Genomic DNA, 26,098 nt, shown 5'->3' with positions numbered 1-26,098 from the left:
CCATGAGTTTGGCATTTTTAGTTTTTAGTGAAATATTATTAGTATTATAGTACTATTAATATTGGATGGATTGGCATTAAATACAGTACAGATAGTTATGTTCCCCTCAGGATGAAATGTATTAAAGGACCAATGTGTAAGATTTAGTGGCATGTAGCAGGGAGGTTGCAGATTGCAACCAATTGAATATCCCCCCACCCTCCCCTTTCAAGCATTTAGGAGAACCTACAGTGGCCGCAAAAAACGCAAAAGCCCCTCTCTAGAGCCAGTGTTTGGTTTGTCTGTTCTGGGCTACTGTAGAAACATGGGCTCTGTGGAAGGGGACCCGCTCCCTATGTAAAGATAAAGGGCTCACTTTAAGGTGACGAAAACACAACAATTCTTATTTTCAGGTGATTATACACTAATTAAAACATACCTATGAATATGAATGAATTTCTGCCAAGTCTGTTCCGCTAGATGCGGAAATATTTTTCTGACTAAATGCCTGCAAGACTAATGACATTTCCATCAGCTTCAGCTGTACTTTGTGTTTATTGGTAATTAATGGATGTTATTGTGCTAACAAATTAGTGAACATGGTGGACAAACTTGCTAAACATGAGCATTTTTGGATTGTCATTGTGAGCATGTTAGCATGCTGACATTAGCGTTTAGCTTAAAGGTCCAGTGTGTAGAATTTAGTGGCATTTAGCGGAATGGACTTAGCAAAAATGGAATATAATATTCGTACGTATGTTTTATATAAGAATTGTTTTCGTTACCTTGAATAAGCCCTTAAATCTACATAGGGAGTGGGTCCTCTTCCACGGAGCTCACCAGGTTGTGACACCATCTTTCTACAGTGGCCCAGAATGGACAAACCAAACACTCGCTCTAGAGAGGGCCCTCTGCGTTTTTCACGAGTTTCGCAGCCACCGTAGGTTCTCCTACATGCTTGCAAGAGGAGGGAGAGGGGAGGCATATTCAGTTGGCTACAATCTGCAACCTCACCGCTAGATGCCACTCATTCCTACACACTGGTCCTTTAAAGTTTCACAGAGCTGCTAGCATGGTTGTGGATTATAATCTCATTTAAATTAGTCTTTTCAGTGCTGTAATTACCATTTATGGTTGTTTTTCATCATTTGAGTGTACTGATCCATTGAGCACTGACTATAAAAGAGAACATCAATTTCCTGTTATGACCTTAATTACACGTGTCAAGCAGCTGGTTTTAAGTCAAACTAATTTTTTTTTAAAAGTATGACACTTAAGAGATTTTTAAATGCGTACTTTTGCAATGAATATTTTCAGTTAATTGCAATCAGCGGTCTAATCATACAATCCTGTAAATGTAGAATAACATCCAGAACAGTTCTGAAAAAGGGCTGAGAGACATCTGAGAAAAAGCGCTAAAAACCTATATATTCTTTTATTGTCATTTCACTTACATGATATATTTTCTCTTCTTCTTGAACAATAGATTTACAAAATAATAGACTGAACAACACTTTCCAGAACTAATCCAATACTGCAGAAATAAATAACTTATTTTGCTTTTTTGATTGATAAAAGTCAAGCAGATTTCTAGCAACACCAAAGGGGCAACAAATTACTCTAAGCATACACACTTCTTGGAGCAGGCTCAACATTATGAACAATAAAATGACTCACACACACACGAACACACACAGCAGCCAGTTTCTTGTGTGTCTATAACCGCAAAAACAAAACAAGCTTGCTTTAAAACTATTTTTTTTACATGCATATTCATTTCCATAGCAACGGGGAGGGTGTAAAAGGGGGAGCTTCTCTATGTGACTTCTGTTCACTGGGATACTTCCACTTGGGATACTGACGCTGCAGCTCCGCAGGCTTCACAACAATACATTCCCTTGCATAGATTCTGGTGTTGTGGAATGGACTGAAAACATTCCCCTGTTGATTCCTTTCAACTGAACCGGCCAATGTGGAACGGTTGGTGGTGATCTGCACAGCTGTCAGATGTTGAAGACCCTCGATCCACTTTGAAAGACAGCAGAAGGGTTTGGAGGGAGCTTGGTCCTAACCAGATGTTCCTGAGACAAGAGAGAGAAAGAGACAGAGTGATGGGTATAAGACGAGCTTTTAAGGTGATCAGAGAGATGAAACCAGAGAGGGCAGCAGCTGTGGTGCTCACACTGGAAACCCATGAAATGAGAGGAGACTGGTTGGGCTGTGCCGTCAAAAAGCATCAAGCCTGCTGTCAGAGTGCTAACAGCCAGACTGTAGTGCAGTTTCCTGCTTAGGGCTGCTCTGTTCTGCTGATAGTAGCTCTTCTCAAACCTTGACCAGATTGTATCTGGGCTGTGCCGAATAAATGGCCCGTAACCCTGAGAAGTCGCCTGAATACTAGTCCCAGTGAGCACCAACTGGGATTTCAACATAGAATTCTAGTTGAAAACTGGGTGATATTCGGTCTGAACATCTTAAGACCTCTTTTTGCCCTCTTTTCAATCAGCAAAAATGCAGTTACATCAATGTGTCCCACAACACAAACTTATTTAATCTGTTTATGAATTTGTTTAGTTGTAGCTTGAAAGAGAAACACAGTGGATTACTATGGATTATTGCACTGGTAGGTGATGCAATCTCAACGTATTTGTTTCATATAATATGTGACAAATATGGAACTATATAGTCAGGGTGGAGCTGAATCCGAATACAGTATTTTGTATATCATAGCATGCATACGTCAGACCTGCAATAAAACATATTTTGCAAGCTTTGTGACGGGGTGGAAAACTTCAAAGTAATATGGCCGAAATTCTCTCTGTGCTCAAAGTTAACAGCACACTTAGTATGCAGCCAAATGAAAAAAATAGGTTTTATACGAATAAATTTTGAAAGTTTCATTAGAAATTTGTTTTCCCCATGTGTTTTGAATGACAGGGTGGATATGTTATTGATATGTTTGAATTCTTCTTCAAACTCTTAAATTATGTCATTTCAACTTAGTGATGTCAGGAACAGTACAGTATTTTGGTGTGATGGGGAGCAACATGAAACTTAGAGCCACACATAAATCATGCTATTTTAACCAAAACATGTTTTTTTTAAAAAATTGATTAACACATTACCCATTAATAGCGAAGCATTTATGCTCCTAAAAACAAAAAGCTCCAAGATTTATTGAGTGTTACCTCACATGAATATGAGAAATGGTCAGAACAGACATGAGAAAATGACTATAGTTTAACATAAAACAAGTAAAAATATAAAAATCGTAATTTTATAATTTAATTTTATTCTACTTCATGTTAATAAGTACACTTGAATTAGTGCCTTCAGCCATTGAAAACAGCATTGACAGTTTTATACTGCCTTGTTTTTCCCTTTAAATGTCGGGGACCCAAACTTAACAGTTTTTATGGAATGACTAATGTGTCATTAAAATTGGTCCAGGCTATTTCAGTTTCCTTGCATAGCAGTGGAGTGAGGGAGCTTTTAACAAACAATCAGAGGAGCACAAGTCTTTGGAGGTTGTGAGCTTGCTGTCCCAGCAGTGCTTTGAATGTGACTATACAGCGCTGTGGGAGGCGAGGAAGGCTGTACATGTTGTTCAGCAAGTCAGATTGGTGTGTGCGCAAGTGTATGAGTGTATTCACCTCCCCCCTCCCCCCTCCCACACACACACAAACTCCGTCTTTTCTGTTCTGTGCAGCAGCCAGGTCTGCCTCTCTCCTAAATTAGATTGGTGCCAAAGAAGACTGCAACCCTGTGCAACATCGCACTTTAACAGATAATCCATCAGATGATGTGCTCCAACCCCCCTCCTCCACCTCTCTCCCTCTCCCATTCTCCATCACCTACATTGTCTATCACACGCTGTATCTCATTCCTCTCTGTCCTCGTCTCACTCCCTTTCTTTCTCTTTACCCAAACCCTTCTTAGGCCTTTCCCCCTTGCTCTTAACACAATCCTCTTCTCCCTGCCAGAGCCCTGCCAATTTGGCACAGGACACTCCTCTGTAGTCCCGGGCAGCGTGGGAAAAGGGAAGAGGTCCAAGTGAAAGGAACAGGGAGAAAGCCTGGGGGATGTAGATGGAAGGGGGAAGGAAAGGGGAGAAAGCAAAATAATAGATGAAGGAATCTAGGAGGTGACTAGAGAGAGAAAGAGAAGTGTGAAAAAGAAGGCAACAGGAAAGTAAATTTTTAGGATGCATGGTCCCTGCAGGCTGTCTAAACCTTTTTTTTATGCAGTTAGAAGCCTTTGTGAGCAGCATTTCTATTCCTCCACTGTGCATCTGCTGTAGGAAAACAGAGCACTTTCACACATAGTCAGACGTTAAGCATGGCTATCCAAGAGTACAGTCTCAAACCTCTAAGCTGACTATGAAACAACCAAGAATTTGTCATAACAAGAGTCTCCTGCTGAGGTTTCCACTCTGCATGCTAAATGCGCTCCCCATTCAACGGTTTTTGTCTTGCTCATCCCTGACACACACTGCGGATTATACAGGCCGTCCTCGAAAATCTGTCTGCCTTGTGTTGCGGCCGGTCGCCAGGCTCTGCTGAGAGTTCAGAGCTGCCGTTTGCTTCAATCATTTAAGCCAGAGTGGCCGGGCTTCAGGTTTAACAGGGGTTTCATTCTCTCATCTGACAGCTGACTACTACCTCTCGCTGGGATGTTTTTAAACAAGGGGTTCGATGAGTTCAAGAAAACACGGCGCTCTCTCTCTCTCTCATCGCAAAAAAGCATCAGCATGTTCTAATCAGACAATTGTCTGCTGCATGTCATAAAATTAGAGACGGCTTTTATCTGTCAAGATGGATTTTCTCTGTCATAGGTGGGGGAGCACACAATTTGACAAATTGATCTGAGCAATAATGAGGTTTTCATGGCTGCCCGACTCTTATATCATCAAGAGCAGATTGATTTTGATTTCAGCCGCTTATTTGGGACGTAACCATTAAATCTTTTAATGATTAGATACAGTCTGTCTTTTTGATTCGGCTCTTTTGCTCCATGCTAAAGGAAGGAGGAAGTTTTGTCTGCTGGTGGTAACACAGTTTTGCAGAATGGCAACGAAAACTGAGAATGCCCTCACAGACAAATACCAGCAAAGTGCTATGACCCAGTGTAATGCATACTGGAGTGGGATGTGTAATGCTTGGTCAGACACCTCAGCAGGGGGGCTGGTGAGTCAATAGTGAGTTGGCAGTGAGTGGGCCGCCAGTGACCGGGGTGGGGGGTGGATTATCTAAGATCAACTTGATTTGCTGCCAGGCCGGTTTGTGTCGCACTGGCGGATTGTGGTACGACTGACAAAACTGCACAATGAACATGTAATGTATGTGTGTGCATGTGATTCTGTACGTGCGTATAATAGTGAACACAGTCCCACAGTGTAACATACTGCCAGCAGCACATCCTTTCTTAATGTGCTGTGAAGTCTCACTCCAACTGGGCCAGTGATATTAATAGAGTCTGTGTCCTGCCATTGACATCTCTCATTTCGACCTCCATCACCATCACACAGCACACTGAGGGACATCACAGCTTAATAGAGCAGTCATTATTGAGAGAATTATGCAAATAATCAGATGATCGTCTTTTATTGATGCATTCATTTCCTTTTCCTGAAACCGTTACTTTAAAATCCTACATTCATCAGCTGAAGGGCGAAATTTTTCATATTTATAGATTCTGGCATTTTGAGGGAGAAGGAGTAGATGCAATTTTAAGGATTTTAAAGTGTTAATTTAAAAAAAAAAAATTTTTGTGGAAAAACCATATCAGACACACATTATTTTTCCAAGCAGAGTATTTTTTATATGTCTTAATATGTGTCCTGAGGGGATCTTTAACAGGCTAAAGTTGAAGAAGAGATGGCAAACACAGGTTTTCACATCTACCAACCTTTCCGTATGTAACTTTATGTTGCTACACAGTGCACATACAGACAAACTAGCCTGACCTGGTCCAGCCAGAGCAGCCCCAGCTTTCCACTGGCAGATGGCACAGAGTGGTGTGGGGGCGGGGGAAAAGGGATGCCACTAAACCTCTGGAGATTCCCAAAAACTGCTTCACTAACTGTCATGCAACAGCTGACTCGAGTCACAGCACCCATAGAGGGGAGAGAGGAAAGGTTAAAAATGTCCCCTCACCCAGTTTATCCTATGATAATCTGGAACAACCTGACTGAACTGATGAGAGCAAATCCCCTCGCCTTGTTGCAGTTAGTTTTGTTTTCAAATGTCAATCTGAGTGTACATCTGTCTCTTTGTGTGCTTGTCTTTATGTCCCATATGTCCAGAAGCATGAATCTGGGACAAAATGTACAATAGCACGACTATTTTGGTGAGTTTCAACTGTTGTTTTGCCCCTGGACAATATCAAGGACATATTTTTATTAATTAATTAATTTTCTATTTTGGGAAAACTCACTTGACAATAAAATTAACATGTATTTTAAAAATAATAGCTCAGTCACATGTTTTTAATCAAGTGATAAATGACCATTTTAGCTGAGTTTGATCTCTAGACCAGACCAAAACAATTTGACCTTGCATTGAAGTTTTGTTTTCAGGTTTGTATGCTTTTTCCACTGAAATGATCATGTGACAGAGGAGCACATTTAATGCTAACCCCAGAACCGATGCTGTAATCAATTTCCTTAAATCAATGAAAATTTTTGGAGAAATCGATATATATAGGATTTAATTTTTGGAGTGCAAGGTATGTCTAAACAAGTACTATTTTGTGGTGATGGAAATAATTTTCCAAAGTATTTCAATGCAGCCATGATTAGACTGTTTTACAACAGACATTTGTCCACAGGTTTGTTTAATTTTCTGACCAAAATGTACCACAGTTGAAAAATTATCCGTTCACTTTTTTTTGGCTCATCAAGCCTGCTCTATTCAGGTCAAACTAATGAGTGTAGCACCAGCAGAGTGTTACCTAACACAGTATGTGGCCTGTTTAAAACAGCTGGGTCACTTTGAGCTGTTTTGGGACAGAATGCTGTATCACTTTTCTGAGGCGCCCCAACAGCAACAGGCCGCCTGGGAGATGAGAGAAGATGACTTTTCAGGAGGAGCTTGCTGCAATTCAGACCTGTGGCTCTTTCACTGAACTCTTTGAAGCTGTGTATCACTTGAAAACAAGATTATTTTAAGATAAGAGCTTTTTAGCCTTGCAGTTACAGTTAGGGTACTCTCTGTACTCACATCTCCCTTGCTTGTTCCACTGAGCTCGGTCCTCTCAGGCAGGACGCTCTGCTGGAGGCTGGAGGGGCTGTGTGCAGGGCCGGCTTGCAGGACAGTGGGGATGGGCTGGGGGACAGAGGCAAGCTGTATGTTGGTGCTAGCAGAGGGGATCACATTCTCTCCCTGATGCAGCCCTATGGACCTGTGGACCTCCCCACTGTAGGCAGCTTGGTAGCTGGTCTCAGGGTGGGCATGGGTAGCCTCTGTCCCAGGGCTGGAATATTGAGCCGGAGGATTTTTTCTCGCACTTTTGGCTGGTCTTACCCCCGTCCAGGGCCTGTACTCTTGCCTGGAGGAAGAGAGATGCATCAGTAGGCAGATGAGGGGAGGAGAGTGGATAACAGTCAGTACAGGAAAATGTTTTTACCAGGCTTGGTTTTCAAGTGATGTGGATGGAAACCTAGTGCTAATGATGATCTTGACTTGTCATTGAGTACTTCTATATAGTGTGCTGTATTACCAAAGACTAACATAAAGGGGCACTCCACCAATTTTACACATGGAGATCAGCTTACTTGTCATGGGAAGTACTACTCATCCTGTGAAAACAGTTGTATAATGTCTTCTGTGGCTCTGGAGGGAGTTTCCTGAAGTCTGATAAGATACCTGTGATGATGTCATCACGGTTGTCTTGGATTGGTTGTCAGACATTTTACAGATTTTACAAACAGCCTGTGTTAAACTAGGGATGTAGGGTTTGAAAGACGAGGGCATTTACCAGGCCAAGAGGATCTAATAAAAGATGCTCTTGAGTTGCATTATTTGAAGTGTAGGATCCAGTTTTTTACAGCTTGACCTAGTGACTACAAGTCCAGATATCTCACCTGCTGCTCTTTTGTAACTTTATGAAAGTACAACACTAAATCACCAGATATTATATAACTCAACTGGCGGGCCTGACCATCCATAGGGTCATTAGAAAAATCTGAGGGGTCACAAGATGATAAACAAGACAAGAAAGAAATCTGAATGTGAACATATTGCACATATATTTAATTTTTTTCTTTGTTTTTTTTGTTGCTTTTTTACTGGGATACACTGGACAGTTTTACTTCCTCAGGCCCAGATTCAAATGAAACAATGTCACAAGAGATTAATTTGAATCTGCTTATAACTCACATAAACCTATGAGAGGGCATTGTAAATAAACATTGCTTCTCTTTAAAGGTCCACAGAAGGTTGAGAACCATCGTTCTGAGTCATAATAAAATGCAAAAAAAACAAATATTCATACATGAGCTCTCCCATGTATGAATGTGAAATATGTAAGAGAATTATTGATGACCTGTATTTCCAGGCTTGCTGGGTCGACCCTGGAAGTCAATGAACTATTAATAAAAACGCATCCAATTAAGCATCAAAGCCCTTTCCCAGTTTTCCTGACTGGTCCAGTACTCAGATGGAGTGGACAGCGACAGGTGCTGAAACAGGTGAAAGACTATATATGACGTGTCTTACCTGTAGGAGCTGGTTTTGCTCTCCTCCATCACCTGCTGCTCCCCCCACCTCTGCCCCCTGCCCCGCTCCTCTCTCTCCCCCCGGCCCTCCCCCGGCTGAGCCTGGCTGTGGTGGTAACTGTTCCCGGGGCTGTCCGACACACTGTCCGCCCTGCTCCCCCCGTTACTAATCCAAGGGAAATTATCCTTCCTGGGAATGGGCCAGGGTTTGAAATCCTGCTTGTACTGAGTGACGCTGGGGAAAGGCACGCCGGGCGGGTGGTAGTCCTCCCGGGGCTTGTAACTGGGCTCCTTCCGTGCCCTGAAAGATCCTCGGGTCCCCGGGCCATCTGCGGACGCCTGAGGGGAGCCGGCAGCGCGCGAGTCTGGGGTTGAGTAGTTATTCCCGGGTGCGCGCTCCGAGGCTGAGACCTGCTTGGTGACAGATCGCACCTCATGCTCGGCGATGTCCGAGTAGTTCTGGATGGTCAGCGGGACGGAGAGGTCCGATTTGTCGAACTGGTTCCAGAACCGAGCCAGGCAGCACACTCTGCTGATGCACGGCCAAGCCATAACCCCCCCTCACTGTTTGACTTGTGGAGGAAGAGGATGAGAAGAAAGAAAGAAAAGAAAAAAGAAACAATCAAACAAAAAGAAGAGAAAAAAAGATCAAAGGTTACATTCAGACGGAGTGTCGCCCTCCATCCGCGTCCGTTTGTGGGAAGCTGAGAATGTGCAGAGTCCAAGAGTCCATGTCAGCAGCAGAGGAGCACCAGCAGAGATGAACCGGTCTGTCGGGGACCGTCATTGAATATTCTTCTCACGTGGTCTGTGATAGTGCCTCCACTATGCAGAGGAATCTGTGGCAAATTATTCTCCGCATCTCCAGCCGGATCCCGAGAGTCCGCATCGGTCTCATCGGATTCAAAACTGAAGCAGCCTCATTTTTTTTTTCTCTCTCTCCCCTTCAACACACGCATCCACTTGTACAATTAAAAATCTAAAGCCAGAGATGTGTAATGGCTACTCCACTTGCCATCACTGAAATGAACGCACCTTAATTGTTGCTTGTATGCTGAGGTTACATAATTATGATGCAGCGTCAACACGTACAACATACAGTACAGGTTGGTACAGATTATACAACATAAACACACTAATTAGCTGAGACCAGCTGGAGAATGTGTGCAGAATATTTTTTCAAATGGCTAAGAGATGTCTCAAGGTTTGCTGTGTGTTGCATCAACCATTTTCATGGTCATGAAGTTCAAAGGAAACCTATATAACTACTAACACTCAAAATTAGACTCATTGGTTACTTTTTACTGTAAATCAAACGGCACAACAGATTTCTATATTACGGTCTGCTGCAGAATTTCTAGTAAGTTATTTCTATAAAATGAATAAATGTCACCAGAGAGAAATAATGAAAGACGAGTAAATAACTAAATGAATGATGGCTGAATTCCATTTAGCTGCTTCAGTTTTAGTGTCCTTGTATTGTGCATCATTGTCACACTGTGATGGTTTACTGGGACACTTGAACAGAACAGACAGATCATGTGCTTTTCCTACTGTGACAAGTCAAAATGTCTGTTGTGGAAAAGGCCTATTGGTGGGAACAAATATCTTAACACATGTTACTTTCAAGAAAAGCAACGTCGAAACAAGTGCCGAACAAGCTGCCCTTAGGCCTTCCTCTCGGTGTATTGCAGATGATGTGTGCAGGGACAAACTCACAGTAATCCCACGTGTGCCTGTTCTGTTTGATCTGTGTGCTCATATAAGACCCTCCATGACATTCCTCGTTAGGGCCTCCAATATGTTTTCCAGGCAGGATTGCGTGCTAATTTGCCCTGTGGAGAGGGGTACAAAGTGTTTGGCTTTGACAAATAGTCAAGTCTTTGTGACTGAGGTTTGCGTTCAGTGACTTATGGCAGTCAAAATTGGTTTCATCAAACCATGACAGCAATCTCAAACTTAACCAAGTTTTAGTTGCATAAAATTAACAATTAGGCCATACCGTTCAAGACGATCAAGGTGGCACAACATAAATCTTAAGGATTGTTTTAGAACGCACTGGCAGTAGTGCTCCAACCTATTTTGCCATCAAGATATAAGGACTTTTGATTTTCACTTCTGGCTCCAGGCACAGTCTCTGTTGGTAGCCAACACTTGGCTTACCCCAGTTAACCTTTCTGGCCCCCCCGTGTCTCAGCCCACTCTGTGCCTGGTCAACAGCAACCTGACAGAAAAGTAGAATATGAATATTAGACTCCTATAAGCATATTGTATCACTGAGCCACCAAGTGATCCTCAACATCATAGTGGTGTCTGTCTTTCAAGTGGAATTAGAAGTGGATAAAGAGACTCAGAAGTGCTCCGGTCCTTCTAAGATAACTGCTTGTTTGTCAATAAAAGCCTTACAAAGACTGCAATGGAGAAAAGCTCTTGGTGGCAAAATTACAGAGAATTATGGTTGATTACAGTTCAGTGAGTGTGAAATGAAGGGATATATTGTACATTAAGTTGACGTAGTGGCATTTGATGCACTGAAGGCATAAGAACTCTCCTCTGTGAGACGTTCTCAGAGAAGGAGGCAAGCTTAGCCTCTCACAGGGAAGCTGCAACACCACTTAGGAGGGTTTGACAGAAAAAGCAACTCTTGTTGATAAAGATGAACGAGGGCCTGCTGCCTGAAAATCCTTTTAACCAAAAGTTCAGGTTCTCTCTGCTGTTGTTCACACCAGAAGTTACTTCATCACTGTACTTCCAGTGATAGATAGTGAAGGCTTTGTAGTGTGAGCCAAACGGCGAGCTGCAGTTGACTTTTCAACAACAGAAAACGAAATAGGATAACCGTGGTTAGGTTATCAGTGAATTTGTGGTAGCAGGTTATGAGCATTTGCCAGGAAGTGAAAACCTTTGAAAATAATAATGTGACACTACCATCTGCTGGAGAGACATGACACTACTCTCCTGCACAGTGGAGTGTATATTTTAATGTAAATAAACTGTGGTTGTGTTTATTTCTTTTGCATTATGCATTATCTCCCAAAAAACAGAAATGTTTATGATTTTGCAGTGTGATTTCATTTGTACAACAACTAAGACCAACACTTTCTCTTCCTATACCCTTTAAAACCCCAACAGATAACTGCTACATTTCATCCCAGATCAAATGGAAGAGCAATACAGGAAATAACCAAAGTACAGTTGCTGAGAATTGTGTGTTGACATCAAGGATGGAGCAGCAATTTTAAAAGTATTGGGGCTCTAGGGGTGGGACATGAGCACTGCTACCCCCCGCCTTTGGCCCTCGTTCCAGTGAACAGACCCAAAGCTAATATCCAACTTTGTCTTTTCCTTTTATGATAATTTGTATACGTCTGAATTCAATTACTGTTCCTGTGAAATTTTTATCAGTAAGGTAAAGAAACATATCTCTGCTATTCTGCTACCCTAAAATACTTTGTGATTCTGATCTGACAATTAATTAATTTAAAACAGCTCTTTTCTCAATGAAAAGGGGAAAATTGCCAGGTATTGATGGTCTTTCAGATGAATTTTATATTAATTTTTGGGTCCTTATTCAGAACCCTGTATTTTGTATGTACAGAGAATGTATCGGTCGGAGAGAGATGATCACAACTATGAAACAAGGTATTATTTCCCTTATCCCAAAACTGGATAAAGATACTTAATTAATAAATAATTGGTGGCCTATTACTCCTCTAACTATTGATTATAAAATTTTGGCCATGACTTATGTGAACAGACTAAAGACAGGACTTAATCATATTGTTGCTGAAACACAGTCAGGTTTTATTAAAGGCTGGCATATTAGCAATAATATCAGATTTATCTAAGATTTGTTGGACTATGCAGACTCAGTACATTCAAAAGCTTCTTATTTTAGATTTTTACAAAGCCTTCGATACCATTGAACATAAGTTTCTTATAGAATGTCTTAAGTCATGTCATTTCTATATTAAAAAGGAAATAAGAATTTCACAACTAGCTGATGACACAACTCTTTTCTTAAAAGATACAGATCATTTGCTGAAAGATATTGATCTAGTTGTACAGTTTTCACTATCTTCAGGTTTGAAGCTCAGTGTATCTAAATGTGAGTTATTGCCCATATATGATTGTGAAGATACATTATTGGAAAATGTTCCTGTAAAGAACGCTGTTAAGTGTTTGGGCATTTATATAACTAAAAACCTTGTAGTCAGACAGCAACTGAACTTTGTTGCTAAATGTCTTTAACATCTGGCTTCAAAGAGACTTAATATACGGCAGGGTTCTTTTATCTAAGGCTGAGGGCCTCTCTCCCTTCGTTTATCCTTCCTTTTCTCTTTTTGTTAATGACCCCACGGCTAATGAAATGAACAATTTATTCTTTGACTTCATTTGGAAAAATAAAACTCACCAACTGGCAGTACTTTCTAACAGTAGGATGGAGAGAGGTCTTGATTGTCTTGTTCATTTCATCGATACTGTAAGCACTTTTGAAATTAAATGGCTAAAGAGTTGCCTGGCAAAGCCAAATTCTTTTTGTTTCTTCATCCCCAGCCATATTTTTGATAAAATTTTGTTTTAACATGTAATTACTCACCTAACAAACTCCCTGTTTCTTTATCTAAGTTTCATCAGCAATCACCTCTTGCCTGGAAGTTATGCTTCATCCACCGTTTTTCTCCTCATAAAACTTTCTCATGGAACAATGATAATATAACTATTAGGAATAAATCTCTTTTTTATCCCACGTGGTTCCAAAGAAATATTATCAACATTTTGTCTATTTTTGATTAACATGGCCTTATACTGCCCTACAATTAAACACAACTTTCCAATTCCTATTAAAGAATACAACTCAGTAATCAAAGTCATTCCTTCTCGATTAATCCATGTTATTAAGAGTCACTTATGTTTCGGAGGAGGGAGCATCCCAGATGCTCCATCTACATTGCTTTTGAATGGTATCAACATATATGACAGGAAATGTAATAATAAACATTTTTATCAAATTCTCAAAGTGAAAACAAAATCACTCCAAGAAGAAAATTTGATTGGAACTCACTTTTGGTAGAAATAAACTGGAAGAAACATTGCTTTAACCTAATAAATTTTGTATTCCTAACAAAGTCAGAGAGGCTCATTTCAAAATTTTGTGTTGTTTATTTGTTTGTGCCTGATATAATATGTACTTTTTTTGTTGAATAAAGTTTTATATAAAAAAACAACAACTTTTCCCTGGCCTGGCGGGTTGGTCAAATGGCTGTAATTGGCTGGATGGCTGTTAAATCAATCTAATTTGACTAACGGGTTTTCGTGTATGGGGAGCTCGTTTCATTTCATCAATGACCACCTCAGGAAAAAGTGGGGGGATGGAATTTCTGTGAAAGTGCAGCTGTCACAATACCTGATTGACATGGTCCTTTCTGACCAAAGAGTTGCCTTACAAGCTGGACAAGTCTTTTTAGTTTTGCAGTGTGATTAGCCAGCATGATGGGAACAGTATATTTGCAATAAAGTAAAAGATGTTGCTGTAGGTGAATAGGAACTGACATCTTTTTCAAACATGTAGAGCTGAAATACATTGAGGTACATTATCTTAAATTGTGCAGAGTACTGAAGAGAGTCATATAACAGCACAGGTATAGAAAAAGTACACCTCATTCATACAACTCACAACTCATTCATCAACCCATCAACATGAGTTTTGTCAATATTAAACATGTACTAAGTGTGAAAACCCTCTCAGTAAATTGGCAGCCATGATGATGATAATATGGTAAACAGAATATTGTTTTTGCATTAAGTTTGTTTTAGTTATATATTTATTTTTGTTCATTTCGGTTCTTGCATGAGGCCCATTGTTTTATCAATCACTTCCAGTTGAAAGTTTTGGTACTCTGATCACTGTTGATTGTACTGACTGACTGCACCCTGAAGTACAGCAATACATCACTACGGCAAGTTGAGAACTTCACCGAAGCTCAGCAAAACCACAGCAGTATCAGCATAAGTAGGACCTCAGTCAGAGAATACAATTAGATGAGATGTTGGACTAAAATATAACATGAGGAAGAACAGGTTATTTCATAAGTGTAGCCTACTACATGCACAATAATTTGGCTTCAGGTTTTTCATTGGATCAACTGAATTCTAAATAGGTTTCGGTAAAACTTTAGTGTGGCTGCAAGAGGGGGAGGAGAGCTCAGCTGGGCCGTCCCAGGTGAGAAGGCTGTTCAATTCAAAAGGTCACTAGAGAACTCAGCTGAGGAGATCTGAAGTGCAAAAAAAAAGGATTTCACCTCTCCTGTGTAAAAACCTTTTTAGATATGGAGGATTTAGGTCTAAAGTTTGTCCGTCAACATGGAATAAACAGACAGAGTCAAGCAGACCATGTGTCTGTTATTTACAAAGATACTTTATATACTTATGGTGCAAAGTGTCTGAAGCGCATCAAGGACTGGCTCCCAGTGGATTACAAGAATGAAATGATTCAACTTTTCAAACTAGCAGGACCTGTGGTAAGTAGATATTTAGACACACCTCATGAAAAATGCAGGGTTTATTTCTTCCTAGTCCTTATTATTCCACCTTTTTGTGTTGGTATGGTGTATCTTCCACTTACACTGGCAACTTACGACTGGTTTCTAATGAGCTTTTACGGCCTCTATTTACTGGAAAGGAGATATTGCATGTTTGAACTTTGTGTTGTCCCAAATCGGGACAACACAAAGTTTTTTTTGTCTTTTTGAGAAGTTGTCTAAACGAAATAGCTGATTTGAAGTGTTTAGTGAGGTTTTGCTGTGGCAGTTCATTCTCAAGTATGCAAATGTAAATGTACAGGAGACCGGGTATGGTTGTAACACTTTTTGCTTCAGCACCCAATTTTTGAGCTATAGGTCTCAAACTTTTATACAAAGTACCGACATCTGTTTACTACAAATGACATCAATTCAAACCTCTGCAAGAATATCACAGACCTTGTGAGTTGATGTCAAATACATGGTGTTCCTTTGTTACAACCTACCCCACTACCAGGTTATGTTGTAACACATGCTGGGGTAAGTTGGAACAATTAGACAAAAGAAGCAAAAAACAGAGGCCACACCATATGATATGCTTCAAAAAGAAGTTTATTGAAATAACAGAACAATCCAGAACAACGTCTCTCTCTCTCTGTGACTGACCATAACACAAATCCACTTTCTGTTTGACTACTAAACTAAACTTCCTTAACAGTATGTATGCTTAATGAACACTCTACTACACTGTTTCCACTCCCGCTGAAGTTGTTTCTGTCAATGACCTTTCCAAGGCTGTTGAAGAAATGTTCCACATTTGAGTGGTTAAAACTAGCTCATTGACAGGCTGGGGTTCTGCTTCATAAAGGCCCTGCCATCTGCTTCTCATCCCATGTTTGTGAGTGTTTGATGTTATATATTACTGCAAGTTGATATGCAAACTTTCTGACCTTAAAGAAAGTGGAAACCTGAGTGCATAGACACAACACGTTTTTAAATTTGTCTGGCAACTACACTAATATTCAATTCTACTCTGGTCTATAGGTCTGGTGCTTAAGTCAAATAGTCAGCCAACATTTCCTCCTGCACCTCATTGCTACTCCGGACCCTCGGTTTCTTAGCTTCTGCAGTGTCTTGCAGTATCTGCTCGGTGTTACATGGCAGATCCCATGTGCCTTCACAACTGATCTGACTTACTTGCGCTTTTTTGTGACCCCATCAGATGCTTTTTTGAAACATTGGCAGGCACACCCCTGTCAGTCTTTCTTTTCCAAAATGATTTAAATCAAGAACGTGTTCTTAGTTGTTGGGGATGGTTGTAACACTTTTTAAGGATGTGTTACAACCCAACCCCACCCCAGCTAGCCATTGTTTAGCTAGCTGTGTTAGCATAGTGGTTTGAAATTAGCAGGGGAAAGATGCACATTTTGCCTGAGAAACTGCAATTTAATCTGATATAAGACATATGATTTTATCTGCAATAGTATAAATACTAAACAAAACATAGTCTTGGTCAAAAATTTTTTTACTTTATTACCTCAAAATCATTTTTTTCTCTATAAAATCTGCATGCACCTGTTTCCAGCTTTGACAACCACCATGTGGGATTGGGGGGGAAGTAGGTAAACACTGATATGATAATATGACTCCTATCTTATCCCTAATTGGTAGAATTGGTGGCGTTACAACTCTCCTCATGTTACAACCATACCCGATCTCCCCTACATGTTTGTGTACCTACACAAACTCAGTTTCACTGTGATTTAATTCTCATTTATTAAGTTGAAGAGTTTTTTTTCTTGTATTCCAGTTCATTTCGCTGCTGATGATCTCTCTCATCGGTTTTGTCAGCACAGTGTTCAGTGGTCATCTGGGGGAAACTGAGCTTGCAGGCGTGGCATTAGCAGTAGCGGTGAGAAGACACAAACTGTTAGGAGTTGCAGCTACTTTTTAGCCCTTTTCTGTCACTTTTTGCTTCAACCCTGAACTCATGCACCTATCTGTGTTTTGTAATTCATCTGTCTATCTATTACAGCTTGAATCACAGTGACTTTGTGTTTTGTTTTTGGATGCAGGTTATTAACGTAACTGGTATTTCAGTTGGCACTGGATTGGCATCGGCCTGTGATACACTCATATCTCAGGTACAATCTTGGTCAGGGCTCATTTTTCAATCCAAGTCCAATCTATTATTGTTCTGTGCAGACAATATTCTTTTGTATTGTGTTTGTGCATGATCTCTAGGTGTGGTAGCTATTTAATTACAGTGATCATGTGCACACATCTCATCTGATAGCACAATATTTTCACTCTCAGTGATGCGATGTCAAGTTCATGCCTTGTCCTTTCCTCATCCGGACACATGAGAGATGTAAGATTTAATTCTTTCAGATTTAATTCAGCTCTATGTGCAGTGCACAGCAAACTTCAATATTAAGTAGAAAATAATCACAACATGACATAACACAATGTGCTGTCAACATAAAAATATATAGGCTACAGTATATGCCTACTTGTCAGACTAAGAAAACTGTCAGTGCTTTCCTGTGGAGGGGTCATCCCCAGCGTATTGCCCTTCTTTTATCCTCATCTCTGTTGCACAGCGGTCTGACAAACGGAGCTTTAACTGCATGGCAACTGACCAGGCACTGGAGCAAATGATCAACCGTGAGGGTGAGAGTGAAGATGGAATTGTTGGTCTCATGCTTAAGAAAGGGGCTCTCACAATATGGTTGATGACACGACATATGACAACAGAATATGTGGATGCCATGAAAGAGCTTTGTGGCTAAAATGTCCATGGCCCACAAACCCACCAAGAGCATGGATCCTCCAGAACCAGCCAGGATGAGACAGTCGTACAAAAGACCATGGAAATTGTGGAGGAAAACCAAAACCCCTTTGATCTGGATACACCTGTAGTGTTCCTGAAGAGCTTGTTAACATTGTCACTGGTTAAGTTGCCTCTGAAAAGGTGGCAAAATGTTTGTCCTGTTTCTTTGAAGATGCTCAACACCAGAGAAACCAGAGAAAAGAAAATGCTCAGTCACTTTGAAGAAAGTACCTGTATTGCAAAACAAGTCTGGACAGCATCAGATGTTCTTTTCAAGAGACTTCCAGCAGTGTCCATGTAGAACGTGTTGTCTCATGAGTTAGTTGCTCTACCACCTGCTTTGTTCTATGATGATGGCAGGATGAGAAGGTACCACTCACCTTATGTAATAGGACCATGTGCACACATCATAGATGACATGGTATTACTTCAGAGTGAATGAATTGGGGTTTCAAACTTTCAATGACCTTATGGAACGCGTTCTCAAAATAATCTTTTCACTGCTATTGGAAGAGGAAAAAATCAATTGTGTTGCCATGGTTTTTGACTGATATGACCACTCAAACTCCATCAAGCAACAAGACAAACAAAAACTTGGAGCAGTTGGAGATGCAGGACCAACACGTGAAATTACAGGAGGTATTTGACAAGCAGTGACAACAAGGCTAGCTTTCTGCTTTTGTTTGCAATTACATAACCAGCTCAGGTCCATGTAGACTCACTGAGGAACAGACGATCATCTTGGCCAGAAGTTTTAAAGATGTGGAAGAAACCAAAACCATTTGATATTTGATATTTGATCATGACAGCCTGGAGAGCCTAGTCGATTAATGAGTCATCAAGAAGAGGCCGACACCACATACCATCCACATCAAGAAGAGGCCGACACCACATACCATCCACCTTGCCAAGATATACACAGGAGTCATCATCAAGTGTGATGACACTGATGTTCTTGTGTTGCTCTTGCATTATGCAAGTTGCAGCATGTTTGGCTCAGCTTTGGTCCTAATGCACAAAGCCCATACAGGCAAAGAGAGGTTTGTGCCAATTAATACAATTTTTAAAAAGTTGTGGAAAACCTTGTGCCAATACCTTCCAGTTTGCCATGCATTGACGGTCTGTGATATGACGAGCAGTTTTTTCAAAATAGGAAAAACAACTGCTTTCACAAAACTTCAGAAGCACTTGGATGAGCTGAAAGGCCTAAGTCACTTTGGTTTGACAACAAATCTTGAGAAGTCATTGCCTATAGCCAGACGTTACGCACTCATCTTGTATGGCCACAAGAAGAAAGAGAGAGGGGATCAGTGTACCACTCTAGATGAGATGAGATATGTGCTGGCATCCACCTCAGACCTGCCTGCTTCTCATATGCCCCCAGCTGAAGATTCATTTAGGCAGCATCTACTAAGAGCCATGTACCAAACTGCCATTTGGTGCCACTGTCATCACAAAAAAACAGTGCTTTGGAGTCCTGTGGGGAAAGGCTGGAGGTTTACGGAAGGAGTCATGGAAACAACGATGTATGAAAAGGCAGCAGCACCACAAGGAGTGCGAGATCTAACACATCTCTGCTGCAAGGACAAACAATGCAGTCAACAGAAGAAATGTCCTTGTTTTTGCAGCTGGCTTGCCATGCACTGAATTCTGTGCCTGCGACTTTCTAGAGTGTCCGAACAGAATAGTGGATGAAGACATAGTTGTGCCCTAGAACTTAAAATGTTGGGTCACATGGTATATCTATACTGTATATAATTGATTATTCATTTGGTATCCATTCAATGAGAAATTTATTGAACCTGTTACAACACAGAATAACACATCTAAAAATATGTTCCAACATTTTCAAATAAAACTATTAAAAAAACAACAACAGCAAAATAGATGTTTATTTTTCACCTATGACAACATGTTGCATACAAATATTAAAATTAACAATTTTTAAAAAAATAAAAAACAAGTCGCTATATGAGGCAGACAGTCTGAGACGAGAGACAATGATCAATAATAATATCTATCTATCTATCTATCTATCTATCTATCTATCTATCTATCTATCTATCTATCTAAATCTGAATTATCTACTGTGTAGACGTATGGGAGTGGAAACCTCAAGCGTGTGGGAATCATTCTCCAAAGAGGTGTTTTGATTCTGCTCCTGGGCTGCTTTCCCTGCTGGGCAATCCTCATCAACACGGAGCCTATCCTACTCGCTGTCAAACAAAGCCCAGATGTCGCACGGTCAGCATCCTTTTCACTGACAGCAGTTTCACATGCTACCACACACACACACAGTGTACTAACACATACTTCTGCACTCCATGTTTGCTGTCCACAGAGTTTCGCAGCAGTATGTGAAGATCTTCATTCCTGCTCTGCCAGTAAGTTTAGTCTGCTCTGCATACTTTAACACACAACTATAATTTGTATTTTTTTAATTTTTTAATTTGCTTTACTCGTATTCACCTCCCTGTCTGCAGGCTGTCTTCATGTATCAGTTGCAGGGGAGGTATCTACAGAATCAGGTACAGTGCACATCTACAGAAACACAATGATAGCTGAAGAATTGTTCAATTACGCTGAACACTGAGTCCATGTTGTGCTTGAACTGGCAGGGTATTATCTGGCCTCAGGTGATAACTGGAGTCATTGGGAATGTTCTCAATGTAATTATCAACTACATCCTCCTCCACACGCTGGATCTGGGTGTTGTGTAAGTGTACCCACCACTATATGAGACTAAATTTTAGAAATGGAAACAGTCAGGTGCACCTGTGTCTTTTTTTATTCTGTTGTCTATTGACCCACAGTGGATCTGCAGCAGCGAATGCTATCTCACAGTCATCTCTGGCTGTCATCCTGTACATTTACATTCGCTGGACGGGGTTACACAAAGCGACATGGTATGGTGAGTTCTAACTTTTTCAGAAATGTCATCTGCTTGGATGATTAACTTTTAATCCTGTGCTGGGATAGCAGAACTGAAAACACTCCTTCCACAACATTTCAGCATCTTTGGAAAATGTTAAGTTACTGTATTTCTAGTACAGTCATAAATAGCTCTGGACTGTAGAGTTCAGAGTTAATTAGAAAACTAAATTTAGTCTTTGCTTGTTTAACTCTGTCTACTAGGTTGGTCGCTGGACTGTCTGCAGGAATGGGGTCTGTTCACACAGGTGGCCATTCCCAGCATGCTTATGATCTGTCTCGAGTGGTGGATGTTTGAAATGGGAGGATTCCTGGCTGGTGTGATCAGTGAGGTTGAGCTGGGAGCTCAGTCGGTTGTTTATCAGATAGTCTCTGTTACATTTACGGTAATGATGCAACATTTTTTATGTAATTTAGGCTCCATTTTTTGGTAGTTACGTGTTTATTGCTACATATGTTTTCAAACATTTCCTACTTTTTCTTTCATTTCTAAACTGTAGAACATCTTGAGTAGTGGTCATACAGCACTGTAAGTTTTGTGCTTCTACTACATGGATAACTAGATATTATAATGTGAAGTGTTGAGGAACTGCGCTGCAACTAATGATTATTTATATAAAACATCTGAAAACAGAGAAAAAAGTCTGTCACAGTTTCCTACAATCCAAGGTGGTGTCTTCAAATTTCCTGGTTTGTTAGACCAACTGTCCAAAACCCAAAGATACTCAATTTACTATCACTAAGAAAATCTGCAGATCCTCACAATGACTAGCTGGAACTGTGGGGAATGTTTGACATTTTTGCTTAAAAAATGAATGAAACAATTAATCGATTATCAAAATAGTTGCAGATTATTTTTCAGTTGATTGATTAATTTACTATTTGTTGCAGATGTAATCATGAACCATTGCCACATTTGTGGTTTGAAATTGTTAAAATGTCACACAATATTTTGTATCCACAGTTCCCAATGGGATTTTCAGTAGCTGCCAGTGTGCACGTTGGGAATGCTCTTGGTGCTGGAAATGTAGATCAGGCTGTTGCGTCTGGAAAGATCGCCATCATCTGTGCATGTAAGAACAAATGCGTCCATGCAGGCCACCTTCCACCCACAGAAAAACTACTTATTGCACAGTTAATGATTTTACTTGTCATGACAAGCACCACTCAGCTTGTATATTATCTTCTGTGGTGCTGGAGGAAGTGCTCCAATGTCTGAAAAAATAACCCAGATGAGGTCATCAGGGTAATTTCAGGGTAGTACAATTTGTTTTTAACACTGCTTTACAAACTGGAGGAGTGGAGGGAGGGTCTGATGAAAGACACATTATTGGTAGTGTAGAACCAAGTGTTTTTGAATATCTATTGTTATGATTTTGACCTTTAAATCTGTCTCTACCACTTCAGATTACATAGATGATATTAGATTAAACTTTGTTGTCATTGCAAAAAAAAGAAAGAATGTGAATTGAATATGCATAAAGAGGAGCAGATAAAACTGCAGGAAAGGATTCTATGTCCTCTTTAACAGATTAAAATCATCCATGTAAATGATGTATTTTTAAAATACATTTTGCTCAGATTTGTTAACAGCTGCTGTCTGTGTTCTTCCAACATTTGATCCAGTTGCAGTCTCGTGCTTTGTTGGAATTATTCTTGGATTATGTAAGGATGTGATTGGTTACATCTTTATAACTGAAAAGTGAGTATATTTGTGAATTCATAAAATCTTTTTCCAAGTCTCTGATGTAACTCGCAAATCAGTTTTAATGGCCAGTCAAATTGGGAGGAAATCAGCACATCAAACTTACAGTTCATAATCCTGTCCTACAATTCAAAATGTATTGTGGCAAAAAAAGTTAATCTTTGTTTGCATCTTTTAGAGAAATTGTTCAGCGGGTTGCTGATGTCATGATCATATATGTGTTCTTCAATCCCGCAGAAGCGATTGCGGTAAGTCATCTGTAGAATTATTATTATGTGGAAGCTAAGTACAGCAGACAGAGACTGATAGCTGTATTTGTTGTGTGCAGGGTGTCACAGGGGGCATTGTACGAGGAGCAGGGAAACCAAAAATTGGGGCCATCTGTAACGTGTTGGGATATTACTGCATCGGCTTTCCTGTTGGACTGTCCCTGATGTTTGCTGGCAAAATGGGCATCGTAGGTGAGGACAGACAAGCTAGTGACAATGCCATATAACTTTAAGGTCTTTTTTGAAGTAAGTTTGAGAGATTTTTCTTCTCTGTTGCAGGACTGTGGTTGGGGCTTTTCATTTGTGTCACTCTACAATCCATATTCTTTATCATTTTCCTGTGTAAACTAAATTGGAGAAAGGCCTCAGAAGAGGTGAGTGAGCACGCATTGAAATTTCATGAAAAATGAAAAATTTGCTACCATTTTACAGAGAGGGTAAGCATTAAAAAAAAACTATACCGTTGTCTTAGCGTTGACTCATATTTGACAGGAGTGCTATCACATTTTGTACCAAGTGCAATTCTTCCTAACCCTCATGATGTCATAAGGTTTATCTCAGCTTGGGTTTGGAGACACCAATTTCTTAACATGAAGCCTGCGTTACAAACTGCAGTGATGGAGTTTGAAAGATTTGGGCAACAACTTGCTTACGGTAAAAGTAGGATCCAGTGTTTTTTGGAGACTGACCCACAATCTACACTAAAAGTCTATGCCAACTGTGAGAAAATGTGAGGAATGTATGTTGTGTTTTCTAGAGGATAAAAAAAATCCCATATTGTCCATTTGTATTTGTTTTAATGACAAAGGTGCATGTCTACAATTTATACTTTGGAAATGGTTTGCAGCCAATAAAATAAACACAATTTGTAGTTAATGAGGCTAAAACTTGCAAAACCACCAGTATGAGAAACCTTGTACACAAACTTCCTGATCTTTTCTGCCCTCTACAGTCACAAGTGGGAAATGACACAATCATGTGTGCATTCATTTCAGTATATTAGTTCATGTCCCTTTAGCTGAACAGAATGTAATTGGTTTGATGTGCATTACAAGCACCTGTCATTATTTAACAGGCGCTGGTGAGAGCAGGAGTCCAGGCTGCAGAAAAGAAAGAAGTTTTAGAAATGAGAAACATGGGTAAATAAGTTCTCCCTTCATTTTTTTTTCTTTTCTTTGCATCCAGGAACTTCTCTGTGCTCAGTTTAGACACCTAACCCGTCTCTCCCCTCTCTGATCAGGACATGCCCTTTCTGCTTGGAGAGAGTCCCAAATAAACATCATTTCATCTAATCTGAGTTTTGAAGAGGGAAACTCAAACCTGCAGGTGCTCGGTCCAGGCCATGATGGGACAGCCAGTGCTCCAGTACCACAGCCTCTGTTGGTCAGGCAGCTGGTGTTGCGTCGTGGTCTGACGTTGCTGTTCATGGTTCTCATCCTTGTTGGTGGGATCTGCACCAGCGAGCTGCTCATCAAACTACTGAAAAAACCAATATAATATATATGATATACTACTGACTCCTGGCTGCAGTGTATCTGCAAGTGTCTGGTTACATAACGTGCGACATCATTTTGGCAACATAGCAGACAAAGTAGTAGGCCTGTGCTGAAAATAGACTGTATTAAAGTCTAACTTTGGATTTTTCTATTTAGAAAGTCATATTTTGTTTCTTTCTACAATAAAAATCTGCTTGAAATCTCGATCTACAGCTGCTCTTGTAGATTGAAGTTTACAATAACATTTCACTGTATGTTGTTTCCCTTAAATCCATCCTTAATATAAAAATCTATTCCAATTTTGGATCATAAACTATAATGGGACGACTATTTCCGTTGTCAACTGTTTTTCTGATTATTTTTTCCTCATTTTCACTTAATCTGTAAAATGTCAAACAGTCCAAAGGCCAAAGAAATTCAGTCCGTAATCCTTAATCAGTGAATCAACTAATTAATTCTAGGAATGCACCGATATGACTTTTTCAGTCCTGATACGATACCTGGGCTTTGGGTATCGGCTGATACCGAGTACCAATCCAATACCAATGTTTAATTAATAAGCTGTATGCCTCACTGTGTGGAAGAGACTGGGATCGTTCTTTTATGTGTAAGGCAACATCAGGCTTGACTTTGCTTTCCTAACTTTGTAAAACAAAATGTAAAAAATAAATACATAGAGATAAATGTACTGAATTATTATTTATTAAAACAATTCTATCTGATACCAGATCATCCTGTTGTCATTGATACCCAATCCAGCTATTTGACTTAGTATCCGACCGATATCCAATATCAGTATTGGTATTGGTGCATCTCTAATTAATTCAGCACTAAAATATGATTCCCAATACATTTTGTGCTCTTTATTTAGTAGCTCATGGTTGTAGCAGGAAATTTAAAGTGGATAGGCAAATACACCTGCCTAAAATGATAAAACAAGGTTTCCTGAATCTTTGAAATTGTTTTTAAAAAAACAAAACAAAACCAAAAAAAAAACAAAAAGGTGTAAGAAACTGTTTTGTTGCAGCTATTGGATCTAATTTAAAGTCTCCCTCTACTCAAAATTATCCTTTTGAATGATGTCTGTGCAGAGTTTCACAGTAATCTGTTAAAAGTGGAAATTTTCTCTGTGCTCATTAAAAATCAGATTTTTAGGGGTGGACCTATGAGCAGGATTTGTGACATCACATCCAGGTTGGACGTCAATCCTGGTCCAATATGCAACAAGTGTGATAAGAAAACTTGAAGCCTCCAGTGCACAAACACTGAGAATGGACTTCACGTGAAATAGGAGACATGTTGTGTCCAGCAGGAAAACTTTTGAAATGAAATATATTTGCATATTCACAGATTCTGAATGAGTGAGAAGGAGTAGATTTGATAATTATACTTTTTTTTGTGGAAAACCATATCAGACACATGTTATTGTTGCCCTTAGGTCCTCCTCTCCTCTCGGTGTATTGCAGATGATGTGTGCAGGGACAAACTCACAGTAATCCCACGTGTGCCTGTTCTGTTTGATCTGTTTGCTCATATAAGACCCTCCATGACATTCCTCGTTAGGGCCTCCAATATGTTTTCAGGCAGGATTGCGTGCTAATTTGCCCTGTGGAGAGGGGTACAAAGTGTTTGGCTTTGACAAATAGTCAAG

The 26,098-nt window shown here is 40.1% G+C and overlaps 2 protein-coding genes across 2 annotated transcripts; one reads left to right on the top strand and one right to left on the bottom strand.

Annotated features, from left to right (window-relative positions):
- Positions 1–1,399: 1,399 nt before the first annotated feature.
- map6d1 (MAP6 domain containing 1) lies at positions 1,400–9,973 on the bottom strand. Its single transcript, XM_067605691.1, has 3 exons — positions 8,694–9,973; positions 7,197–7,524; positions 1,400–2,060 (listed from the first exon to the last, which is right to left on the bottom strand). Exons 1-3 carry the CDS (start codon positions 9,242–9,244, stop codon positions 1,983–1,985), a joined length of 957 nt encoding a protein of 318 aa, XP_067461792.1. The 5' UTR covers positions 9,245–9,973; the 3' UTR covers positions 1,400–1,982.
- Positions 9,974–15,021: 5,048 nt separating this feature from the next.
- LOC137193502 (multidrug and toxin extrusion protein 1-like) lies at positions 15,022–24,448 on the top strand. The gene is made up of 16 exons (XM_067604719.1): positions 15,022–15,213; positions 17,024–17,125; positions 17,289–17,357; positions 20,142–20,290; positions 20,388–20,430; positions 20,530–20,574; positions 20,665–20,762; positions 20,860–20,957; positions 21,182–21,363; positions 21,942–22,050; positions 22,604–22,679; positions 22,861–22,930; positions 23,011–23,143; positions 23,231–23,325; positions 24,027–24,090; positions 24,192–24,448. The coding sequence occupies exons 1-16, from the start codon at positions 15,022–15,024 to the stop codon at positions 24,446–24,448; spliced, it is 1,782 nt and encodes a 593-aa protein (XP_067460820.1).
- Positions 24,449–26,098: the final 1,650 nt, after the last annotated feature.

Source organism: Thunnus thynnus, chromosome 12 (genome assembly GCF_963924715.1).
Source record: "Thunnus thynnus chromosome 12, fThuThy2.1, whole genome shotgun sequence".
NCBI lineage: Eukaryota > Metazoa > Chordata > Actinopteri > Scombriformes > Scombridae > Thunnus > Thunnus thynnus.
The sequence above is the reverse complement of the archived record's forward strand: the minus strand, read 5'-3'. Positions and strand labels throughout refer to the sequence as shown.